The following is a 25,871-nucleotide window of genomic DNA, read 5'->3' as shown; positions in this document are numbered from 1 at the left end:
GTATTCTCTCCTTCAGATACTTATCCAATTCCTTTGTAAAATCACTGAGTCCACTCCCACCAGCCTTTCACACAATGGATTCCTGATCGCAATGACTCACTACTTGAAGTACAATACTTCCTCGATACTATCAATAGTTTTATTAAGTAGACAGGGAAACATGAACCAAAGTTAAAATGATTTAGTGCATCCACTTTATTTTTTTTCATATTTTTTTAACAAAAATTACACAATGGAGATTCTTTTCCCTTACGATTCAGTGTTTATACTGTCTTTTTTGCCGGGAAATGCGCTTGGATAAGGACAAGGGGTGAACTAATTTGATTTATCCTCACTTGCAGTACAAGCTGTACCTGCGTGGAAGCCTCATTTTACGCATTATCATAGTCAGCAAACTTATCAGCTCTGCCAAGCAGCACGCATTTAAATTGAGCACCAAGTTGGTGGAAGAAGAGGTAACGCTATAAAACAGGCTAAACTACAAAGAAGGGAAATCTGATATAAAAACCACAGATTCTGGAATGACACAGCAGGCCAGACAAGATGTAAATATTAAAAATAGTTTTTTTTAAGACTCACTGGCTTGTAAAACATTTTAGGACATTCTGATGAATTATGCTTATAAATACAAATTTGTTCGTGAGTGAGTTTGGAAGTATGGGCTTCTTCAAGGAAGGGTAAGCCCTGCCATGCTTTCTGTCCTCTACTGCCTGCTGTGTATTTTCAGAAGGTTCTGTATTGATTCAGACGGGTGACAAGCAAGGGCCTGCACTCCACAGCAGGATGAATCCTCAGTCTGAAGTTTGATCACAGACTTCAGGGGCAGCACGGTAGCATGGTGGTTAGCATAAATGCTTCACAGCTCCAGGGTCCCAGGTTCGATTCCCGGCTGGGTCACTGTCTGTGCGGAGTCTGCACGTCCTCCCCGTGTGTGCGTGGGTTTCCTCCGGGTGCTCCGGTTTCCTCCCACAGTCCAAAGATGTGCGGGTTAGGTGGATTGGCCATGCTAAATTGCCCGTAGTGTCCTAAATAGTAAGGTTAATGGGGGGATTGTTGGGTTACGGGTATAGGGTGGATACGTGGGTTTGAGTAGGGTGATCATTGCTCGGCACATCGAGGGCCGACGAGCCTGTTCTGTGCTGTACTGTTCTATGTTCTATGACTCATGACCATGAGATGTGGAACCCTTTATCGAGGGGGAGATGTAGATTATTGACGGTCAGAACCTGCAAGGAGATGAGCACAATATATTCAATCACAACAGGGCTTTTACAAGCATCATTTAATTGATAACAGTTTCAGGTGTTCCAAAGAGTTATGAATACAGGATCTGCAATTGAACAATGCCGTGTATATGGCACCAGTCACAGCACCTGGTTTATGAGTAAAATGGCCCACGGTGCTTCATTGGAACATTATTAGAAAAAATCTGACACGGAGTTAAAGGAGGAGACATTAGGACAGGGGTGCAATGGGAGGGAGCTGGGGGGAGGCAATGCGTTGACAGTGACAGGGTTTGGCGTCAACAGGTTTGGGGGGGTGACAGATGAAAGGTGCAACAAAGTAGGGGACAACAAATGAACGGGGGTGTCAGGGGGGGGGGGGGGGGGTTGACCAGTTTGGGGCAAGAACAGAGGAAGGGGAAGAATGACTGGTGGTGAAATCCTGGTATATCTAGTCTCACCTGGTTTGAAGAGTAGGAAAATGAAACAAGCCCCTGATTTACGATAACCTTCGATGGTCTGAACAGGACACCATACACGCTTAAGGTGTTCACCTTGATGTAAGTAGCCTCAATGTTGACATGTACCACTTTGGAGATCAGTTCGTTCTAGAGTTAACACACAACACATCAAGAGGTTTAATCTGAGGGCACATCATTCGAGGGATAGAGGCGCAATAGCAAAACTGCTATCCTGGGCAGTCAGGGGTCACCATGTTGATCCAGCAAAAAGGACATTGGGGATAGATTAGATTCTCCCAGAATGGAACGTCAAGGGAAAAACGGGTTCGGCTCTGGGTGCTGAACCCGTTCCAATGCCTTGATCATCTTCCCCCACCAAGGGAATAAAGGGTCCCCCCCCCCCCCCCACAGCGCACACACATTAGGATGACCAACCACCCCGCCCCATCAGTCACCCCTGTCTGAAAGAGCAGCCCAGGCAGTAGAGTGAAAAATCACTGCATTATTACCTTTCCCTAACATCTGCTTCCTCAGACAAAATTGTTTCAAGCAGCACCTGTTACAAGTATCAGAGGCCTCCAAAGCAACGTACACATCAAAGGACTTCAAATCCCTTGACAGCCCTTGAAAAGCAACTCTTTCATTCAATTTCACACAATACATTTCACTAGTCAGCTATTGACAGTTTATTGGTCCAAAGGCAGTTGCTTAAGCCAGGGGTTTATCTATTTTAGCTTTCCCTTCATGTTTGAATGCATCTCAGTTACCCTGACTTAGCTGACAACAGTGTTTTCAAAAAACCCTTGCTCTGATTGAAACTTCTCACCACATCAAAAGGAGCTAAGTGGTTCCTGCTGAGAAAAAGAGCACTTATCCAGGCCGCCACCTAGGACCTGCAGAGATCAGTAGCGTTTCTCCTCTGGCAGGAGCACTTAGCCTCTAGAAGGGAGATTCCTAGCCCAAATCTTTGTCTAGTAAAATGTAAGGCCTCAAACCAAAGATTCAGGACACACCATTGGGACACCCCCGTTTCACTTGTGTGCCTTTAAAAGCTCTCCCCTAAAGGTTTCGCCTGGCTAGCGTCCATTCCAGTGTGCCTGGGATCCCAAGGAATTGGTGACAAATTTCCAGGACACTGTTTTGAGCAAACACCCAGGAGAAAAATCGCAAATGGATTAAAAAAAGGTTTTCATTCTCAGTGAAAGCTTTTGTTCATTAGCTGGTTAAATATCAAAGATGGGGAAAGAAGCCTGTTTTACTGACATCATATTCAGCAATAGAGTAGTGGAAGATAGTCATTCCCCATTTGACTGTGAAATGGTCAGAGTTGTGGGGTTGATGGGACAGGCAGCGAATAGCGGGAGAGTAAGGGCCGGTTGGAGGGCATATGATGACATCGCAGAATATGTCCAATCTTTTTTTTTTATTAAAGAGTACCCAATTATTTTTTTCCCCAATTAAGGGACAATTTAGCATGGCCAATCCACCTAACATGCACATAAGAACATAAGAACATAAGAAATAGGAGCAGGAGTAGGCCATCTGGCCCCTCGAGCCTGCTCCGCCATTCAATGAGATCATGGCTGATCTTTTGTGGACTCAGCTCCACTTTCCGGCCCGAACACCATAACCCTTAATCCCTTTATTCTTCAAAAAACTATCTATCTTTACCTTAAAAACATGTAATGAAGGAGCCTCAACTGCTTCACTGGGCAAGGAATTCCATAGATTCACAACCCTTTGGGTGAAGAAGTTCCTCCTAAACTCAGTTCTAAATCTACTTCCCCTTATTTTGAGGCTATGCCCCTAGTTCTGCTGTCACCCGCCAGTGGAAACAACCTGCCCGCATCTATCCTATCTATTCCCTTCATAATTTTAAATGTTTCTATAAGATCCCCCCTCATCCTTCTAAATTCCAACGAGTACAGTCCCAGTCTACTCAACCTCTCCTCATAATCCAACCCCTTCAGCTCTGGGATTAACCTAGTGAATCTCCTCTGCACACCCTCCAGCGCCAGTACGTCCTTTCTCAAGTAAGGAGACCAAAACTGAACACAATACTCCAGGTGTGGCCGCACTAACACCTTATACAATTGCAACATAACCTCCCTAGTCTTAAACTCCATCCCTCTAGCAATGAAGGACAAAATTCCATTTGCCTTCTTAATCACCTGTTGCACTTGTAAACCAACCTTCTGTGACTCATGCACTAGCACACCCAAGTCTCTCTGAACAGCGGCATGCTTTAATATTTTATCGTTTAAATAATAATCCCGTTTGCTGTTATTCCTACCAAAATGGATAACCTCACATTTGTCAACATTGTATTCCATCTGCCAGACCCGAGCCCATTCACTTAACCTATCCAAATCCCTCTGCAGACTTCCAGTATCCTCTGCACTTTTCGCTTTACCACTCATCTTAGTGTCATCTGCAAACTTGGACACATTGCCCTTGGTCCCCAACTCCAAATCATCAATGTAAATTGTGAACAATTGTGGGCCCAACACGGATCCCTGAGGGACACCACTAGCTACTGATTGCCAACCAGAGAAACACCCATTTATCCCAACTCTTTGCTTTCTATTAATTAACCAATCCTCTATCCATGCTACTACTTTACCCTTAATGCCATGCATCTTTATCTTATGCAGCAACCTTTTGTGTGGCACCTTGTCAAAGGCTTTCTGGAAATCCAGATATACCACATCCATCGGCTCCCCGTTATCTACTGCACTGGTAATGTCCTCAAAAAATTCCACTAAATTAGTTAGGCACGACCTGCCTTTTACGAACCCATGCTGCGTCTGCCCAATGGGACAATTTCTATCCAGATGCCTCGCAATTTCTTCCTTGATGATAGATTCCAGCATCTTCCCTATTACCGAAGTTAAACTCACTGGCCTATAATTTCCTGCTTTCTGCCTACCTCCTTTTTAAACAGTGGCATCACGTTTGCTAATTTCCAATCCACCGGGACCACCCCAGAGTCTAGTGAATTTCGGTAAATTATCACTAGTGCATCTGCAATTTCCCTAGCCATCTCTTTTAGCACTCTGGGATGCATTCCATCAGGGCCAGGAGACTTGTCTACCTTTAGCCCCATTAGCTTGCCCATCACTCCCTCCTTAGTGATAACAATCGTCTCAAGGTCCTCACCTGTCATAGCCTCATTTCTATCAGTCACTGGCATGTTATTTGTGTCTTCCACTGTGAAGACCGACCCAAAAAACCTGTTCAGTTCCTCAGCCATTTCCTCATTTCCCATTATTAAAACTCCCTTCTCATCCTCTAAAGGACCAATATTTACCTTAGCCACTCTTTTTTGTCTTATATATTTGTAAAACCTTTTACTGTCTGTTTTTATATTCTGAGCAAGTTTACTCTCATACTCTATCTTACCTCTTCTTTATAGCTTTTTAGTAGCTTTCTGTTGCCCCCTAAAGATTTCCCAGTCCTCTAATCTCCCAGCAATCTTTGCCACTTTATATGCTTTTTCCTTCAATTTGATACTCTCCCTTATTTCCTTAGATATCCACGGTCGATTTTCCCTCTTTCTTCCGTCCTTCCTTTTTGTTGGTATAAACCTTTACTGAGCACTGTGAAAAAATCGCTTGGAAGGTTCTCCACTGTTCCTCAACTGTTCCACCATAAAGTCTTAGCTCCCAGTCTACCTTAGCTAGTTCTTCTCTCATCCCCTTGTAATCTCCCTTGTTTAAACACAAAACACTAGTATTTGATTTTACTTTCTCACCCTCCATCTGTATTTTAAATTCCACCATATTGTGATCGCTCCTTCCGAGAGGATCCCTAACTATGAGATCATGAATCAATCCTGTCTCATTACACAGGACAAGATCCAGGACCGCTTGTTCCCTCGTAGGTTCCATCACATACTGTTCTAGGAAACTATCGCGGATACATTCTATAAACTCCTCCTCACGGTTGCCCTGACCGACCTGGTTAAACCAATCGACATGTAGATTAAAATCCCCCATGATAACTGCTGTACCATTTCTACATGCATCAGTTATTTCTTTGTTTATTGCCTGCCCCACCATCTCGTTACTATTTGGTGGCCGATAGACTACTCCTATCAGTGACTTTTTCGCCTTACTATTCCTGATTTCCACCCAAATGGATTCAACCTTATCCTCCATAGCACCGATGTCATCCCTTACTATTGCCCGGATGTCATCCTTAAATAACAGAGCAACACCACCTCCCTTACCATCCACTCTGTCCTTCCGAATAGTTTGATACCCTCGGATATTTAACTCCCAGTCGTGACCATCCTTTAACCATGTTTCAGTAATGGCCACTAAATCATAGTCCTTCACGATGATTTGTGCCACCAACTCATTTACTTTATTCCGAATACTACGAGCATTCAGGTAAAGTACACTTATGTTGGTTTTTTTTACCTCTGTTTTGAATCTTAACATCTCCAGTTTTATTCCTTTTGTTATTACTGGGCCTATTCACTGTGCTCCCCTCAGTCACTGTACCTTGTACTGTCGCCCTTATGGATTTCTGACTATGTCTTCTCTGCCTTGCCCTTTTCCCCTTACTTCCTTTTGTTTCTGTCCCTGTTTTACTACCTTCCAACTTCCAGCATTGGTTCCCATCCCCCTGGGTTGGGTTGTAGGGGCGAAACCCACGCAGACACAGGAAGAATGTGCAAACTCCACACGGACAGTGACCCAGGGCCGGGATTCCAACCTGGGTCCTCAGCTCCGTAGGCAACAGCACTAACCACTGCGCCACCGTGCCAACCTTCAATCAGAGTTCTCGTATGATTACACAGCCAGACACAATGTAAATGTCACCCACTGCCCACCAGTGTTTCCTAAACTTTTTCCCAGTGTGACCCCATTTTAATCCCCAGGTTTTGCATGACCCCAGAATGAGAATTCAGAGAGTACAAGGCGTTGTTGGGGAGGGGGCAGTGGTAGTCTTCAAACTGCTGGGGTGAGGGTGTTCAGCAGGAGGGGGGCTTCACCTGCTCAGGGGTTGGGGAGAGTGAGGGCTTTTTCCACATTTTTGTTTTGCAGCAGGAATCTGGCCTCGAACTTCTGTCTGTTCGGCCATGTTCACCATTGGAAAAAAAGAGAAAGGACTTAAAGGAGCTAAACAGCTGTTAACACTCAGTCTAAGCCTCAAAGTTTGTAACCTCAGATTCATCTCGTGACCCCACTGAGGTCCACATTTTAGGAAGAACTGGCATAGACTAACAATACAGTTATGAATGATGTTCAGGAGTCTGCCTGGGTCAGGCTCAGATCTGGAGACTTTCCTGAACTGTTTGGCTACTCGCCTATCTGTCTGACTGCTATACACTATGGACAAACGAGCATTGGAGCAGACTCTGATGCAAAGTGCTCCACTCGGCCGCTGGAACACATGTCTTAGGTCACAGGTGAGAAATGGCCACTTGATTGTGGTGAAGGTGAGGTTTTTTTTTGGGGGGGGGGGGGGCGGGAGTTTTAGAAAAAAATGTAGAGTACCCAATTCATTTTTTTTCGAATTAAAGGGCAATCCACATACTCTGCACATCTTTTGGGTTGTGGGGGTGAGACCCACTCGGACACATGGAGAATACAAACTCCACACGGACAGTGACCCGGGGCCGGGATCGAACCAGGGTCCTCAGCGTCATGAGGCAGCAGTGCTAACCATTGCGCCACCGTGCTGCGGGAGGAGTTGTTGATGGTGTAGGTGACAGGCACCAGAGGAGGCACAATCTTAAATGCAGAGCCCGGGGTGGTCACATGATGAGAGTGCAGGAGTGGATGCCTTTTCATGAGCTCTGGCTCGGCCATCTTGTAATCCTTTATTTTATCTTGGTGCACATTTTATATTAGTCTTTTCTTGGGATATATGTCATGTTCTATGTCCTTGGAGGATCCCGATCAGCATTTTGTGAAGAGAAGTGGAGATAAATTTTAGAAAATCATTGTTTGACTGCGGTGATTGGAGTAGGCTGGGGTGGGGCCCAGTTTAAAGTGGCATTATTGATGGTGAGCAGGCTGTCGCCTCAGTGGTGCTGTGTGTATCTGGATGATGGCCACCTTTGAAAATGTTTCTCAGGATGAGGATCCAAGTTCTGTGGTGCAGGTCCTGAGGCGAGGGTAGGAGGCGAGATTCCGTCGAGCTTAAAGATTGCAGGCTGGGTGCATCAGGTCTGACGGAGCACTATGTATCCGATCTTCGAGGCCTGGTGGTGGTTGGGCCCACTGACCCTATATTATCCTATCCTCTGTACTCGTCGCCACTGGTTGGAAATGGCCGAGCAAGTCGAGTCACCCCCCTCCCCCCACCCCCACCCCCAGGCTGGGGCCTAGGTTATGGGTTGCTTGGGTGCCAGAGCAGTGGCATGGTGGAGGTGAAGGTGTATCGTTTGTGGGAATCCTTTTTGTAATAAAGAGTGCCCAATTCATTTTATTTCCAATTAAGGGACAATTTACTGCAGCCAATTAACCTACCCTACACATCTTTTTGGGTTGTGGAGGTGAGACCCACACAGACACAAGGATAATATGCAAACTCAGCATGGACAGTGACCCAGGGCCAGGATCGAACCCGGGTCCTCAGCGTTAACTAATGCGCCATCATGCTGCCCGTTCGTTGGAATCCTTGAGAGATCCACAGGAGTGTTCATTGATTTTGTGTTGGCGCAGCCATCTCGAGCAACATGATTTCTGTCATTGTCCTGTATTTCTTCTCTAATCCTGGACGTTACTCCCTTGTGGTCCTGGGGTATTGAGTCCTGTGTATCGGGAGGTCCCTGGCGAGGCAAGGTCCGATGCTATGGCTGGTATCCTGTTCCTCCTGGAGCGTGGGATGTCCCTTCTTGAAGGTGCCTATTAGGGACGTCCAGAGAGGCTGGGTATTGCCACTGAGCCTGGGGTTGAGCTGAAACCTGTATTTTGGTTGACATCCTGTTGCCCCCCTGGTGGGTAGGAAGCTTTATTGGTTGAATGAGCAGCTTGTTCTCTTCCTTACTGATGGTTAGCGTGTGCCAGGGAACTATCAAACCAGGGCTGGGCCCTGATCCTTGGTTATCCTATATTTTACATCCGGTAGCTCTAGTTCTTTTTCCACTCTGTTTTTCTTGGGAGGCCCTGAAGGTTTGATCAAAATCTGAGCATGTTGTTTCTGGTACTCTTTGTACAAATAATGGAATGATGTTAGTTCTGTACCGGGCCTGAAACTGGGATTAAGTTGCTTTGTGTGATATATATGTAACTCCGCTGCAGAACTGGGATTTACAGGTATTTTCTTGTTTTTGGTTGTCAGCGTGGATAGAAAGAATTCGTAATTGGTTCCTGCATGCGTGCAGATGGGGTTGGTATCCAAGGAGAGGAGGCTGTAGTGTGTCATTTCAGCCTTTGGTGCTGCTGGAGTTGAGGGAGATGTAAATTGTGCGCGCCTGAACTTGGCGCGGACGATGTTATCCTGAACTCTTATAATAATTGCGAGCAGATGCATCGTGGGAGGGCATGCACCATTTTACCATGTTTTCATGGCTTTATCCTGTTTCTCCCTTGGTCTCTGGGGTTTATAGAGGTATCTGGATATGTCTAATGATTGTATCGAATCAGTTATAATGTCCTCCTGTTCCCCTCCGTATTCATGGATGTTGTGCCGTTATTCTCTGCTCATTGTGATGTATTTATTTTGTAATTTTGCAGTGTAGCTTGCAAAAATGTAATATCCGAATAAATACACTTAAAAAAAAAATACAGAGCCCAGCGTTGAGGAAGTCGGGAAGTGTTTTTACCCCAATAGAAATCTGGATTCTCTCTCCTTAAAAGGATGTGGGTGTTTGCGGTTAATTGGAATTTCAAGACAGAAGAATAGATTTTGTTTCTTGTGTAAAAGTATCAAGGGATACCATTCAAAAACTTAAATATGTAGAATTTTCAGAACATAAACAGGCCATTGGGCCCATCACTATACTAGTGTTTATGCTGCAAATGGACCTCGTCATACCTTGTTTTAAATTTTAAAAAAATTTAGAGCACCCAATTCATTTTTTCCAAGGGGCAATTTAGCGTGGCCAATCCACCTACCCTGCACATCTTTGGGTTGTGGGGGTGAAACCCACGCAAACATGGGGAGAATGTGCAAACTCCACACGGACAGTGACCCAGAGCCAGGATCGAACCTGGAACCTCGGCGTCGTGTGGCAGCAATGTTACCGTGCTTGGTCTAATTCCATAGGCATATCCTTTTATTACTTTCCCCCTCCTCCTGTCCCCTTTAAATGCTTTTGTGCATGTAAATGGTGTCAAAAGAAAAAAGGAATACAGCACAAAAACAGGTCCTTCGGACTCCAAGCCTGCGCCGACCAGGGTACCTGCCTAAACGAAAACTATATGCACTTACGGAGTCCGTATCCTTCCATTCCCACCCTAATCATATATTTGTCTGGATGCCCCTTAAATGCCAATATCATACCTGGTCCCACCACCTCCCCAGGCAGCGTGTTCCATATATTTACCATCCTCTGTGTAAATAAACCTGCCTCGAACATCTGTTCTAAACTTTTCCACATGCACTTTAAACCTATGTCACCTCGTACTTGATTCTTCTACCCTAGGAAAGAGCATCTGACTATCCACTCTCTCCATGCCACTCATAATCTTGTAGACCTCTATTAGGTCGCCTCTCGACCGTCGAGGTGGTGATCTGTATGATGCAACTGAATGGTCGATCAGATTGAAAGGAATGAATATCCTCTTCCTCCTCCTCCTCCTCCTCCCCCCTCCCTCCCCTCCCCTCCCCCCCTTCCCTCCCCCCCTCCCCTTCCCTCCCCCCTCCCCTTCCCTCCCCCCCTCCCCTCCCCCCCTCCCCTCCCCCCCCCTCCCCCCTCCCTTCCCCCCCCCTCCCCCCTCCCCTCCCCCCCCTCCCCTCCCCTCCCCCCTCCCCTCCCCTCCCCCCCTCCCCCCCCCCCTCCCCTCCCCCCACCCCCCTCCCCTCCCCCCACCCCCCTCCCCTCCCCTCCCCCCTCCCCTCCCCTCCCCCCCTCCCTCCCCCCTCCCTCCCCCCCTCCCTCCCCCCTCCCTCCCCCCCTCCCTCCCCCCCCTTCCTCTCCCCCTCCCTCCCCCCCCTTCCTCTCCCCCTCTCCTCCCCCCTCCCTCCCCCCCTCCCCCTCCCTCCCCTCCCCCCCTCCCCCCCTCCCCCCCTTCCCCTCCCCCCCTCCCCCCCCCTCCCCTCCCCCCCCTCCCTCCCCCCCTCCCCCCTCCCTCCCCCCCCTTCCCCCCTCCCCCCCCTCCCCCCCCTTCCCCCCCTCCCCCCCCTCCCCCCCCTTCCCCTCCCCCCCCTCCCCCCCCTTCCCCTCCCCCCCCTCCCTCCCCTCCCCCCCCTCCCTCCCCTCCCCCCCCTCCCCTCCCTCCCCTCCCCCCCCTCCCCTCCCTCCCCTCCCCTCCCTCCCCTCCCCTCCCTCCCCTCCCCCCCCTCCCCCCCCTCCCCTCCCCCCCCCCCTCCCCCCCTCCCCTCCCCCCCCTCCCCCCTGACTAAAATATGTTGGAAATATCAGTTAACGTTCCAGCAGCAATCGATCCTCCCTTGAATGAAAGCCTCTCCTGAATTAGGGAGTTTTGGGTTCAGGATCATACCTTGTCAACAGAAAATTCCACATAAGTGTAATCGTTCCTCTCGTAAGTATCCAGGCTCTCTCCGTCATCCCAAAAGAGACAGCCCTTTGCTGTTGCATTCTGGGACAGAGCCACAAACAGGTGAAGAGGGTTGCCACTGCTCACCCAGATTGTTGTGGCAGGTTCCTGTTCGGAAAGAGAGGCAGAGCATCAACCTGGGAATGGAGAGAACTTTGTCGGCTACAAATCTAGGAATATGGACCTAAGGTGGGTAAAAGGAGTTGAAGTACAAATTAGCCATGATCTAATGAAATGGCAGAGCAGGCTTGAAGGGGCTGAATGGCTTCATTCTGTTCCAATGGAGAACTGCCAAGACTTCCAGCTCCATGAATCCATATAATTGGTAAAGGAAAGAAAGAACTGTAGCACTTTTCAAACTTCAGGACATTGCAAATTGCTTTACAGACAATGGAGTAATTTATGAAGTGCAGTTGCTATTGTAATGTAGAAATTGTGACTGATAGCTTGCACAGAGTAAATCTCACAAACAGGAATGTGACAATGACAGATAATCTATTGTCCATAGTGATTCTGCTTGAGGAGTAAGGGTTGTTAGAACTTTTTTTTTAAACTTAAAGTACCTGATAATTTTTTTTCAACTAAGGGGCAAGTTAGTGTGGCCAACCCACGTTCCCTGCAATCTTTTGGATTGTGGGGGTGAGACACGGAGAGAACATGCAAACTCCACACGGACAGTGATCTGGGTCTGGGATCGAACCCAGGTCCTTGGTGCCATGAGGCAGCAGTGCTAACCACTGCGCCACCCTAGGTTGTTCGAACATAAGCAGAAATCTCCTGCACTTCTTCAAAGTAGTGCTAAGGGATCTTGGGCTCCTCGCCCCCTATTCTCCCTGCCCTAGGGGGCGAGAAGATGCATTGTGGGAAACTCGGCCGCCGGGCCTTGACGTTTGCATCAAAGCGGCGCACCGAGAATGACGCGGCCGGCGGCGCCTAAGTTACGTCAGCCACGCATGCGCGGTTGCCGTCTTACCATCCGCTGCCCCGCAAGGCGTGACGGCTTGATCTTGTGGGGAGGCGGAGGGGAAAGAGTGCGTCTTTTAGAGACGCCGGCCCGACGATCGGTGGGCACCGATCGCGGGCCAGTCCCCTTACGAGCACGCCCGTGGTGCTTGATCCCCTCTCCGCCCCCCACAGCCCCCACACTTACCTGTCGCGCGATGTTCACGCCGGCAGCGACCAGGTGTGGTTGCCGCCTGTGTGAACCCGTCGGGGTCGTCAGGTTGCTCAGCCCATCCGGGCCGGAGAATCGCCGGTCGCCGGGAAAAACGGCAAGCGGCGATTCTCCGAGCGGCGTGCCGCAAAACGAGACACGCCATTTGGGGCGGGGGGGGTGGTGGGAGAATCACGGGGGGTGCCAGAGCGGCCCTCCCGTGATTCTCCCACCCAGCGTGGGGAGCGGAGAATCGCGCCCCTTGTACGTCTACATGAAAGGAGACGTAGAGCCTCATTGTTACATTTCATCAAATAATGGTACTGCCAACTGTGCTGCATTTCTCCAGTACCAAACTGGAGTGTCAGCCTCGATTTTAGGATAAAACAGATATGAATTTTGAATGAGATATAAATTTATTTTCATTTGTTCATTAGGGATATGAATGTCACTGACACAGCCCAAAAGGAGAAAAACAGTATAACTTGAAAATGACTGGTACTGACCCGAACTGAGTTCTTTGTTTTTCCCAATTAAGGGGCAATTTAGCGTGGTCAATCCATCTACCCTGCACATCTTTGGGCTGTGGGGGTGAGACCAACACAGACATGGGGAGAATGCTCAAACCCTATACGGACAGTATCCCGGGGCCGGGATCGAAACCGGGCCCTCGGCATAGTGAGTCAGCAGTGCTAACCACTGCACCACCATGCTGCCCCTCTCTTTGGCCAATGATAACTCCCAGTATGTTGATGATGGGGAATTCTTTGATGGTAATGCCATATCGAGAGAAGTAGGTTGGATTCTCTCTTGTTGGAAAGGGTCATTGCCTGGGTAAATGCATTGGCATAGGAAAAAAAAACAAGAAAACTAAGCACAAAAGTGAAAGCACTGTGGTGGGTTGCTATGAGGTACCTGTGTGGGGATGATTGCTCCCTCTCGAAGGTGAAGGTTGATGGTGTCCAGAGGAGCAGCAAGTTTGACATATTCTCCCGTGCTATTGAAAGCTGAACCCTGTTGGCAAAGAGAAAGTTACTGAGAAGGTGATTGAGACAGAAGTCAACACAGTCCCCCCAATATCTGGACAGTTTTGTACATGGGTACAAGACATCAATGCCCATACTTCAGGGGAGATTGGATAATGGGGGTAAAAATAAAAGTTTCTGGCTGGTGAAGTTGAAAAGATTGTTCCTGGATGAAGAGTCAACCGACTATTGTGTGAGCTGTGGGGCAGTTGACAGAGCCCTTACCTCCGTGACAGTAGGTCCTGGGTTTAAGTTCCATTTCAGAGAATTGAGCCCACAGTCCATGCTACCATACAAAGGTAACGGAGTGCTGCACTGCCTTGGGGCCATTACAGCACAGAAGGTGGCCATTCATCCCATCAAGTCCATGCTGGCTCTCTGTAGAGCAATCCAATCAGTCCCATTTCTCCACTCTTATCCTCGTAGCTTTGCAAGTTTACTTCCCTCAAAAGCCAACCCAATTTCCTTTTGAAAGAATTACTAATTTCCATTTCTATCATCTTTGTGTGATGAATGTAAGAAATTGTTGTATTTTATATTTTTTTGCAGTCTGATGGCTGAGGGACAAATATTGGCCCCAAGGCACCTGCTCTTCTTTGGATAGTGCCATGTGAACTTTGATGTCCACCTCAGGGAGCCCCGGTAAAGAATCCCCAGTTAAATTGAGTTTGCTGCATTTCATTGAATGACAAATATGGACTTGGTGTTACCCATATTTGCCTTAGCCAATGATCCCAGTGGCAAGTTCATTCAGGTGAATGGTGTCAAGTTGCCAACTCTTCAGGATATTCCTGGAATTAGCACACAGAAACAGGCCATCATGGACAACCAACCTGTGTTGGTGCAGATGTCTCCTCCCATTTACCTCATCTCAACTTTTTAGCAAATCCCTTTTCTCGTCTTGTGCTCATCTAGCTTCCTTCTGAAAGCAGCTAAGTTTCTTTCTCAACCCATTCCTGGGGTAGCGAGTCCCAAATTCGAACTACAGTCTGAGTTGATCTCCTCATTTATTGTGAAGGGTAAAGAGTGGGAGGAGTTTCTGAAATGTGTTCAGGAGAACCTCCCTGACCTGCATGTTCCCAGTCCAACTAGGAAGGAGATATAGCTGTAGCTGGGGAATGAGGTGGGTCAAGTGACCATGGGCTGGATTCTCCATTTGGGAGACTAAGTCCCCACGTCGGCGTGGAAATGGTGCTGTTTTACGCCAGTAAAACAAGTTCCCGGAAGGGGGGGGGGGGGTTTAGCAGGGAGGTAGCGTACAGTTCCCAGCTCTAACTGCCGATAAGGCCCAGAGCATTGTCGCACATGTTTCATGGCGGACCCGGACTGCAAAGAAATAGTACCCCCCTTCGGCCGCTCGCGCGCCCCGGACTGCCCGCCCACAGTGCCCACAGCCCCGAATGAAGCCCCCCCTTGCCCACGGATCTGCCCTCCAACTGTGGTTGTGCCAGACTGAGTCCGCAGCCACCCCGCTGAGTTCACAACGGGCGAGACCACACGTGTCCCACACCGTCGGGAACTTGGCCGATCGGGGGCGGAGCGTCGTGGTGCGGGCCTTGGCCTGAGGCCGTGGATAAGGCGTGTGCTGTACTCCTAGAGGATGCTGCTTTTCAGGGGGCGGAGCATCGCGAAAGCGTCGCCACCCCCGATTTGGGCATCATCAGGGATTCTCTGCCCCCTCGAAGAAGGCGAGTTTGGCCTGAATCCAGTGAATGTGTCCATGGGGTGATCTGTCAGGTAAATGCGATCATTGTATTAAAGTTTAGATGGCAATGGAGAAAATCAAGAAACAATCTAAAGTAGAACCTGGATGAAGGAAGGAAGCCAGCCAGGATAAATTGATAGCAGGGATTTAATGGAAAGGCTATCTATGTTCAGAGTGGATAGATCACCTGGTCCACATGGATTATATCCCAGATTGCTAAATGAAATAGGAATGATTGTAGTGGAAGGGCTTGCTACAATATTCCAATCTTCCCTACTGCTTTTTCGATATTTATATAAATCACTTGGATATTGGAATACAGAGAAAAAAATTCAAAATTTGCCAATGACATCAAACATAGAGGCATGACAAACAGTGAGGATTATACCAAGTCATTATAAGAGGACACAGACAGGCTATCAGAATGGACAGATAGGTGTGTGGTGATGTATTTTGTTAAAGGGATAGAGGGAGGTGATCTAGACTAAATGACAGTAGTAAAGACTACACTGGGATAGGGAGATCTGGGAGTTTCTGTGCTTAGATCTTTGAAAGTGGTCGGACATATTGAGAGAATAAGTAGCAAAGCAAATTGAATCTTGGGCTTAATAAACAGAGATACTGAGTACAAAATCAGAGAAGTTATATTGAACCTGTATAAAGCTCTGGTTAGGCCCCCAAACTAGAGTATTGCATCCAGTTCTGGTCATCACACTTTAAGGAGTGAAGGTCCGCGAGAAGGCGCAAAGGAGATTTTCCAGACTGGTTCCAGGGATGAGGGAATTTAGTTACAAGGTTCAGTTGGAGAAGCTGAGGTTGGTCCCCTTGGACCAAAGGAGATTGAGGGGAGATTTGATAGAGACGTACAAGATTATGACAGGTTTTGATAAGGTAGGCAAAAAAAAGTTGTTCCCATTAGCCAACGGACAAAACAACATAGAATTAAGGTTTTGGGAAAGAGATGCAGGGAGTGGGGATGTGAGGAAGCATTTTTTTTATACAGCAAGTGGTAACGACCTGAGGTAATGAGGGCGGTGGAAGCAAAGATGATGAACGATTTCAAAAATAAATATGGATGGATGTTTGAGGGAAATAAAGTTGTGGGACTACCAGGATAAAGCAGGGCAATGGGGCTGATTAAATTGCTCGACCAAGAGCTGGCATAGGCCCTTTGAGCTGACTGGCATCCTGTGTTGTAATGATGATTTTGTATCTAAAACAAAACAGAAAATACTAGACAAAGGGGCTTTTCACAGTAACTTCATACTTGTGACAATAAAGGGTTATTATTATCTCAGCAGGACTGACAGCATCTGTGGAGAGAAAAGGGAGCTAACCTTTTGAATCTGTATGACTCTTTGTCAAAGCTGTACTTACAACACTTAGTTTTGGATTCTCTCACAAGTGGAAACTTTCTCTCCACATCTACCCATCACAATGTTAAAGACCTCTATCAGGTCATAATTAAGTCAGAATTCGCAGACATTGCTGTGAGCAGCAATCAGCAGAAACCAAATCATAGGAACGTTTTTAAAAATCCATCCTCCATATCCAATTCTGTTTATTAGGGGCTGGTTTAGCACAGTGGGCTAAATACCTGACTTGTAATGCAGAACAATGCCAGCAGCACGGGTTCAATTCCCGTACCAACCTCCCCGAACAGGTGCCGGAATGTGGCGACTAGGGGCCTTTCCATAGTAACTTCATTGAAGCCTACTAGTGACATTAAGCGATTATTATTAGTAAGTAAATCATTGGAAAATGGGAAAAGACTTTTTGATTTGTCAGGCTGGTTGGAGGCAAACCTTTATAGGTCCAAACAGAGTTGGTAACATGAGCGAGGGCAGGATCAGGTTTTGCAATTAAACCACAAACCACTTCATGGCCAGTGTTCAGAAGGTCTTTCTTCACCAACACGGTCATGAGAATGTCACTTTAAGAAATGTTTGAATGCTCATGTTGCTGCAGTGATGTCAGAGTGTGAGTGAAGCTGAGCTCTGGCTCTGTTTCTTAGTTTCACTTTGAGAAAAGTTTGGGTGTATCTGTGTCTTTTTGGTTTTGTTTTCAGTATTGGAGCTGAAGCCAGACAAAGCAGATGTACTGCTGTTCTCTCTGCCATGAAAAAACTATCTCTTGATCATTTGGTGAATTCAGAATTAAACATGTTTTCAGTAGTGAATGTAAACCTGATGTGCTTCTGTTAAAAGGTGTTTTGTTTGTTTTCTGGATGTTGTTCGGGAAGTTATTAAGGATTACTTAGTGTTGTATTCTTTGGGGTTGTATTTGAATTAATGGTTGCCAAGATGTTCACTGTATGTTTTACAAAGGTTAACTTGAGTTCATAGAATAAACATTGTTTTGCTTTAAAAAATACTTTTCCATTTCTGCTGTACCGCTCCTGTAGAGTGGGCCGTGTGCTCTCCATACCAAAATCTATTAAAGGTTGTGGGTCAGGTAAACTCCATGATACACTTTGGTGTTCTCTAAACCCTGGCCCATAACAGCACTCTGTTCTTTCCTCCATACTCACTGATTGACTGGAAGCCCATACTTACTGTGTAAAAGTTGTACCAAATCCCTTTGGGGAAGTATGCGGTGACAGAGACTGCCCCTGGTTCTAACGCTGGGCTAATGAGGAGGCTGCTACCCCACAGAAACTGCCTGTCGATGGAGTAAGTGTTTCTATCTTCAGGAAACCTGAATTGGAAAAAATAAGGAGCAACTTCAGAATGTCACCTGCCAAAAAACCCCACAAAGTTCTCCACAAGTAAATTGCACCTCAGCCACTTGCCCTGGAGCAGTGCCGCATTCTGGGAATTAACTGAAGTAGGGTCCGGGGACGTCATTATTGGACACAGTGTTCAGAGATAGTGAGGATGGGGATTTTATTCATTATCGCTGTACAAACAAGCAGAATTTACACTTGGAGAGGCTAAGACACTGGTTGGTGATCCCGACCCCATTCACTGCTGTTTCTGGAGTAACGTGCCCACCTCCTGCTAGGTACAGACCAGGGCACGGTGAATCAGACAGGGGGAAGGGTCAGGGAAAAGCAATCTTCGGAACAATAATCAAAAAACATAACAGGTGGGCAGCAGGGTCGGAGCCCAGGGCCATAGGCCCCCCCATAGTGCCGGGAACCGATGGGGTGCAGGGTCGGACATGCAGGGGCAGGGTCCACAGTGCTAGCCGGGGCCACAGTGTAGCCCGGTGGACCTGGTTGGGCACAGAGGTAGGCAACATGCTAACATGTTGGGTCTTTCACCCACTGCGGACAATGGAAATTGGAATTAAACCAGCAATGGTGACCTTCCTCCTAGTCGCCGCAGTCCTGGGGGATGCACTGAGGCTGTACGAGCTAGAGCTGCTCAAGGAAGTAGACATTGCAGCAGCGGAGCCTCCAGGACCAGCTCCATGAAGGAGATGAGGCTTCTTAAGTCTGGCACCCCACCGCCAGTCTGCACCTTCTCCTGCCAATTATGGGGGAGCTTTTCCTGAGGAGATACTGAGAGGGCATCGTTAGCCACACGCGTGGTTCAGTGTTGTGGAGGTGGGAGTGTGAAGGGAGGGTTTAAGGGGGAGGGAGGGTTGGGGGTCGCCTTGGGGTTTGGGCGGGGGGGGGGGGTGTATACTCACTCATGCTGTCCGGTATAGGTCGTTGACCTTCTCCGGCACTGAAGGCCAATCCATCTGGTCACACTCCCCGAGCCGTCTGCTGCCGTCACCTCGGTCCCAGGCAGCACTGGCTGCCTTGTGGCTCTCCCTCCCGGGGCCCCGGGGGAAACAGGGCATCCCTCCTGGCCTCCACCTTGACCAGGCGCCTCCCCAGGTCAGCATCCCCAAATTTTGGGGCTGGCCTCCTTGGCGCCATTATTGCGAGCAGACTGGGGTTGGCTGAGCAAGTGCAGCTTAAGAGCTGTTCGGCCTTGTTAGCAGGGGGCTGGCGAGTGCGGTGCCAGTAAATCAGCTGGCGAGCCGTCATTTGTGGCGAGAAGCTCGTGAGGCCTTGTTAAATGGATCAATTAAGGTTAAATAGCTTTGCGAGCCTCGCTGGGCTGAGCATCGGGAAGCTCGCAGCAATTCCCGCTCACCAGCACACTTTCCAGAAATCTTTCCAGAGAATCATGCCCATAGTCTCAGGAACGGAGAATCCGGCTGAATAACTTTATTACATGTTGCCCTCCTTTAGGTAGAAACTATGGACCATCATTGGACCAACCAGACTGGGAAATCACCAAAAACTGAAAAACTGATTCAATAGCAGAGGCTGAGTCCCCCATACCAGATGGAAAGAGGTGAATATCAGGGAACGATAAGCAGCAACTTACTCAAAGAGAATTGCTCTGGCAACTGTTTCTCCGAGGACATGCGAGCGATGAAAGAGAGTGTAGAGGTATGGGAATAGAGTGTAGCGGAGCAGGAGAGCACATTTCATTGCTTCCTGAGCAGATTCACTGAAAGCCATAGGGTCCTGAGCCTGGAAAAAAAATAACTTTCAACATTAATTACAGAGTCAACTGCTAAATTGTTACTTTATATTAATGACCTTGACTTGGGGGTGCAGGGCAAAATTTCATAAGGGCATCGGATAAATATCCGGAGAGAAAATATCTGCAGGCTCTGGGAAAGGGTGGGACTGGCTAAGCTGCTTTTGTCAAGAGCTGGTACAGTAGGCCACGTGACCTTCTGTGCTGTAACCAATCTATGGTTCAATAAGTCACTTTTAATCCCAAAATATTGACAGGCGGCAGGGCAGTTAGGCAGAGCACCATCGGGTTCAATGTCACAGGGTTCCACCCAGCTTTCCGGAGACTCTGATCTCAGACCCATTGCTTGGGTAAGCAGGATATTATCCTGCAGAAAGGAGATTGAAGGGGAAGAATTCCGAGGATGGCATTTTGCTCTCCAATTCTGCTGCCCATGTTGGACTGTATGTCGGATAAATGCTGAATTTGGTGTAGTAATGGAAGGGTTGCTTTAACTGCAGACTCTGGAATAGTACCTCTGGCTACAACTTTCACTAGGAAGAGGAGACTCTGGCTTGCGTGATTGCTACTCAATGCCAACTCCCAACGAGGGCAGTTGGAGCTCCTCCAGTGTTCAGGGCGAGTAAGGGAAGTCCCACCTCAGAATGTGAAAGCGCTATTGTTTGACTTGGTATGAGAGTGTGCCTGGTCTCTCAGACGGCAAACTGCCTATAGTTGCTTAGCTAAATCAGGAGCACACTGAGGAAGCTAAATGAGCCCTGCACCCCTTCACTCCACATGGGAGGAAACCCAAGAGTGATCCCCTCAACAAAGTCATCACCTGAGCTCTTGAGCTGATGAGCAAATGCTGGCATGGAGTATCTGGTCTGATATTCCCAGTATAGTAATAAAGAAACACTGCACCTTTTGGCCAAGACATTCAGCTGAGGTCCCATTGAACCCTCAAATGGAAGCTACAAATTCTGTGGCACTTTTTACAGCGGAGTTCTCCCCTGTGTCCCGGCCAATCATTTTCCCTCAACCAACATCACAAAAAGTAAATTATCTGGTAATTTAACTCATTGCTGTTTGTGGCCCCTTGCAGTTTGCAAATGGGCTGGTACATTTCCAACATCACAACAGTGTTTTAAAATTCATTTAGGGGATGTGTGCTTCACTGGCTAGACCAACATTTATTGCCCATCCCTAACTCCCCTTGAGAAGTTGGTGGTGAGCTGCCTTCTTGAACTGCTGCATTTGCTGTGGTGTAGTTACACCCATAGTGCTGTTAGGGAGGGAGTTCCAGGATATTGACCCAGCAACAGTAAAGGAAGGGCGATATATTTCCAACTCAGCATGGTGAGTGGCTTGGAGGGGAACCTGCAGCTGGTGGTGTTGCCAGGTATCTGCTGCTCTGGTTCTTCTAGATAACAGGGGTGGTGGGTTTGTAAGATGCTGAAAGGAGCCTTTTGTTGGTGGAGAGGGAGTGAACTTTTGTAGAATGAAATGAAATGAAATGAAAATCGCTTATTGTCACGAGTAGGCTTCAATGAAGTTACTGTGAAAAGCCTAGTCGCCACATTCCGGCGCCTGTCCAGACCCACTGAGTCTGCACTGGACGTCCGAAACAACACCCTACCCAGGCCCACTCCCTGACCCTATCTAACCTGCACATCTTTGGACACAGTAAGAAGTCTTACAATGCCAGGTTAAAGTCCAACATGTTTGTTTCAAACACTAGCTTTCGGAGCACTGCTCCTTCCTCAGGTGAATGAAGAGGTATCTTCCAGAAACATATATATAGACAAATTCAAAGATGCCAGACAATGCTTAAGAGTGCGAGCATTTGCAGGTAATTGTATCTTTACAGATCCAGAGATAGGGGTAACCCCAGGTTAAATAGATGTGAATTGTCTCCAGCCAGGACAGTTGGTAGGATTTCGCAAGCCCAGGCCAGATGGTGGGGGATGAATGTAATGCAACATGAATCCCAGGTCCCGGTTGAGGCCGTACTCAGGTGTGCGGAACTTGGCTATAAGTTTCTGCCCGGCGATTCTGCGTTGTCGCGCGTCCTGAAGGCCGCCTTGGAGAACGCTTACCCGGAGATCAGAGGCCGAATGCCCTTGACTGCTGAAGTGTTCCCCGACTGGAAGGGAACATTCCTGCCTGGTGATTGTCGTGGGATGTCCATTCATTCGTTGTCTTAGCGTCTGCACAGTCTCGCCAATGTACCACGCTTCAGGACATCCTTTCCTGCAGCGTAGGAGGTAGACAACGTTGGCCGAGTCGCATGACTATGTACCGCGTACCTGGTGGGTGGTGTTCTCACGTGTAATAGTGGTATCCATGTCGATGATCTGGCACGTCTTGCAGAGATTGCCACGAAGAAGATGTCGTAGTCGAACGGGATATGGAGCTCGACTCACGATCGCCAGTTTCAACGCGCCACAGCAAAAAAAATGACCTCCTCAGAAGACAAACACGGGACACAACTGACAGAGTACCCTTCGTCGTCCAGTACTTTCCCGGAGCGGAGAAACTACGACATCTTCTTCGCAGCCTTCAACATGTCATCGATGAAGATGAACATCTTGCCAAGGTCATCCCCACATCCCCACTACTGGCCTTCAAACAACCGCGCAACCTCAAACAAACGATTGTGTGCAGCAAACTACCCAGCCTTCAGAACAGCAACCACGACACCATCCAACACTGTCGTAAGCATTCTCCAAGGCGGCCTTCAGGACGCGCGACAACACAGAATCGCCGCGCAGAAACGTATAGCCAAGTTCCGCACACATGAATGCGGCCTCAACCAGGACCTGGGATTCATGTTGCATTACATTCATCCCCCACCATCTGGCCTGGGCTTGCGAAATCCTACCAACTGTCCTGGCTGGAGACAATTCACACCTCTTTAACCTGGGGTTACCCCTATCTTTGGATCTGTAAAGATTTAATTACCTGCAAATGCTCGCATTCTAAGCATTGTCTGGCATCTTTGAATTTGTCTATATATATGTTTCTGGAACATACCTCTTCATTCACCTGAGGAAGGAGCAGTGCTCCAAAAGCTAGTGTTTGAAACAAACATGTTGGACTTTAACCTGGTGTTGTAAGACTTCTTACTGTGCTCACCCCAGTCCAACGCCGGCATCTCCACATCATGGATATCTTTGGACACTAAGGGGCAATTTTAGCCTGGTCAATCCACCTAACCTGCACATCTTTTGACTGTGGGAGGAAACCAGAGCACCTGGAGGAAGCCCACGCAGACACGGGAAGTGGTAACTCCACACTGACAATCACCAGAGGGCCGAGTCAAACCTGGGCCCCTGGCGTAGTGAAGCTGCAGTGCTAACCATTGTGCCACCGTGCTGCCTAAGCAGCTGACGATGGCTGGGCCAAGGACACTACCCTGAGATGTATGACATTACTCCTGCAGTGATGTCCTGGGACTGAGATGATTGACCTCATGAGGTTGTGAAAGGTGCTTTATAAATGCAAAGTTATCTCTTACTGCCGCTTTTCAGTTATTAGTTTCATATATATCTAAACATAAACACAAATATATCCGGCAAACTCCTCACAACCTTCTCCTTTTCGACATTGTGGTTTCGCGAGAATGGGTAGAAGGCGCCAAGCTGCATCCATCGGATACACAATTCTTCTGTGGTACTCCCTCTAAATCCACAAATATCCGCTCCCACAAGAGGAATTCCAAACATATTGAAGTTCAGGATTCCTGCAGAATAGAAACGTTCAAGAGGTTCAGGGGGTGATAACACCAAGCCACATAGATGATATTAGGACAGGTTGGCCGAAGGGGAGGTGTCTTGAAGAGGGAAAGGTGGAGAGATTTGGGGATCAAATTCCAGAATCTAGGCCCAAGCAATCTAGGTGCGACGCATTCATCCATTCATCTAGATCCGTGTTTTTCAAACTTTATTTCCAGGGACCCATTTTTACTAACCAGCCAACCTTCAGGACCTAAACCGGCCGATCTTCGCGACCCACGGCGGCCAACCTTTGCGACCCACGGCGGCCAACTTTTGCGACCCACGGCGGCCAACCTTCGCGACCCACGGCGGCCGACATTCACGACCAAACCCGGTCGACCTTTGCAGCCCACGCCGGCTGACCTTCACGACCCACCATTTTCTCTTACCTTGCTTGCTGCTGACAAAATGGAGGAATCGCATTTGCGCCCAAAGCACGTGATGTCAATGTTCGGGGGGCGTGACATGCTCTCTGCCTCCCTTCAGGCAGAAAGATTACATAATTTTTTTTAAAAAATCTTCTGCGTCTCCGATTGCGCAAATTCGCGGGCAACAGCCGCAGCAGCCGGCTTTCTTTCTACAAATTCTGGGGAGATTTTATTTGATAAAGTTTAACAGGAAAAAAATGCAGAAACTGAAAATGTTTTCATCCTCTAGAAATTGGAGGTTCACCACATTTCACCTAAACATTACAATTAAAAATGTTTTAAAAAAGACACTTAAAAATCAATTAATTGATAAAGCTTCCAAATACGACCTGCAGGCACTTTGTTTTGGAATGTTTAAAAATCAAGACTTAAAAAGTTGACATCTCTTGGTTGAAGTTACAGCTGCGGTGAAACCATCGTTGGATCACTCAACATTCTGGGAGTAAGAGACTTCATCAGCATCAAAGTTCAGAAAGCAACCAATCACATCATTCTCCCCGAACCTTTTGCAGCTGATTTTTAACAAGGCTGGCTGCGAACGGCCTTCAAAAAGACTGCGACCAGATTTGTAAAAATACTACCGCACTGCGCATGCGTGCCCGCTCATCAGTGCGCATGCGCAAAACTCTGCGCAGGCATGCATGCACAGTGCGGCCGCATTTTAAAAAATATGTTCGTGGCCATTTTGAAGGCCGCTTGCAGCCGGCATTGGTAAAAGTTGGCTGCTGTGGCTGTTGTGAACGGATTTGCGCGGTCGGGAGCGCCGCAACAGACGGCTCCGCGACCCTCCCGACACCCACCCGCGACCCATCCGTGGGTCACGCCCCCGATTTTGACAATGCCTGATCTAGATGCATTCATCCATCACAAATGATGGAGCAATTAAAATTGGGAATGTCTAGGTGTGTGTGTGTGGGGGGGGGGGGGGGGGGGGGGGGGATGGGGTGGGGGGGGTGGATTTGAACCAAAGGACGAGGCTTACAAAATTGACGTACTGATGATCAATGGATACAGGAGTGATGGATGAATGGATAACACACACAAAATAGGTTGGCTCAGATAATAATGATGTACAACACCAAATACATATGCACACTCAAACTTGCACACACATGCACAACATATCTTGTGGGTCCATATATCATGCCTTTTCTCTTCTTTCTTGGGATGTGACAGATGGCAATTCTGTTTCTTATTCACTGATTGCCCATGCCTAATTGGCATTGATGGTGAGCCACCTTTTTGAACCACCGCAGTTCATGTGGCCTAGGTACACCCAAAGTGCGATTAGGGAGGAAGGCCTATTCATTCATGCAGGACATACCCGCACTCATATACACGCATGCTCACCCACATGTTGAGGATAAGCCACTCAGTACCTGCAATAGAAAAGTACATGTCCTTCCATTTACTCTCGTTGTCTCCCAGCCAGTGTCCAGAGTACCTGCCTTGACTTGGGAATGTTGATCGAGAAATTACAAATGGGCGCTTGTTCCGGATTTTGATTAAAGCACTTGGGCAAAGAAAAAGTAACATTTCACCCAATCAACACAGAAGCATTATTTGGTTATCACTTTAAATACACTGATCACAGTCCTCACACTGATCACAGCCCTCACACTGATCACAGCCCTCGCACTGATCACAGTCCTCACACTGATCACAGCCCTCACACTGATCACAGCCCTCGCACTGATCACAGCCCTCACACTGATCACAGTCCTCGCACTGATCACAGTCCTCGCACTGATCACAGCCCTCGCACTGATCACAGTCCTCGCACTGATCACAGCCCTCGCACTGATCACAGCCCTCGCGCTGACCACAGTCCTCACGCTGATCACAGTCTTCACGCTGATCACAGTCTTCACGCTGATCACAGCCCTCACACTGATCACAGCCCTCGCACTGATCACAGCCCTCGCACTGATCACAGTCCTCGCGCTGATCA

At 48.0% G+C, this 25,871-nt stretch overlaps 1 protein-coding gene across 3 annotated transcripts in view; it reads right to left on the bottom strand.

Annotated features, from left to right (window-relative positions):
* Positions 1 to 1,024: 1,024 nt before the first annotated feature.
* The window catches only part of si:ch73-12o23.1 (lysosomal alpha-glucosidase), a 63,352-nt gene continuing 38,505 nt past the window's right edge, over positions 1,025 to 25,871 (bottom strand). For all 3 annotated transcript variants that reach the window (XM_038819964.1, XM_038819963.1, XM_038819965.1), the window contains 8 exons: positions 25,300 to 25,433; positions 23,307 to 23,458; positions 19,576 to 19,724; positions 17,803 to 17,944; positions 13,433 to 13,531; positions 11,308 to 11,472; positions 1,685 to 1,831; positions 1,025 to 1,226 (listed from right to left, as the gene is read on the bottom strand). In XM_038819964.1, coding sequence (XP_038675892.1) covers positions 1,164 to 1,226; positions 1,685 to 1,831; positions 11,308 to 11,472; positions 13,433 to 13,531; positions 17,803 to 17,944; positions 19,576 to 19,724; positions 23,307 to 23,458; positions 25,300 to 25,433 — 1,051 coding nt within the window. In that variant the 3' untranslated portion in view covers positions 1,025 to 1,163. The remainder of the gene's footprint in view (positions 1,227 to 1,684; positions 1,832 to 11,307; positions 11,473 to 13,432; positions 13,532 to 17,802; positions 17,945 to 19,575; positions 19,725 to 23,306; positions 23,459 to 25,299; positions 25,434 to 25,871) is intronic.

This window comes from Scyliorhinus canicula, chromosome 15 (assembly GCF_902713615.1).
Source record: "Scyliorhinus canicula chromosome 15, sScyCan1.1, whole genome shotgun sequence".
Lineage (NCBI taxonomy): Eukaryota > Metazoa > Chordata > Chondrichthyes > Carcharhiniformes > Scyliorhinidae > Scyliorhinus > Scyliorhinus canicula.
The sequence above is the reverse complement of the archived record's forward strand: the minus strand, read 5'-3'. Positions and strand labels throughout refer to the sequence as shown.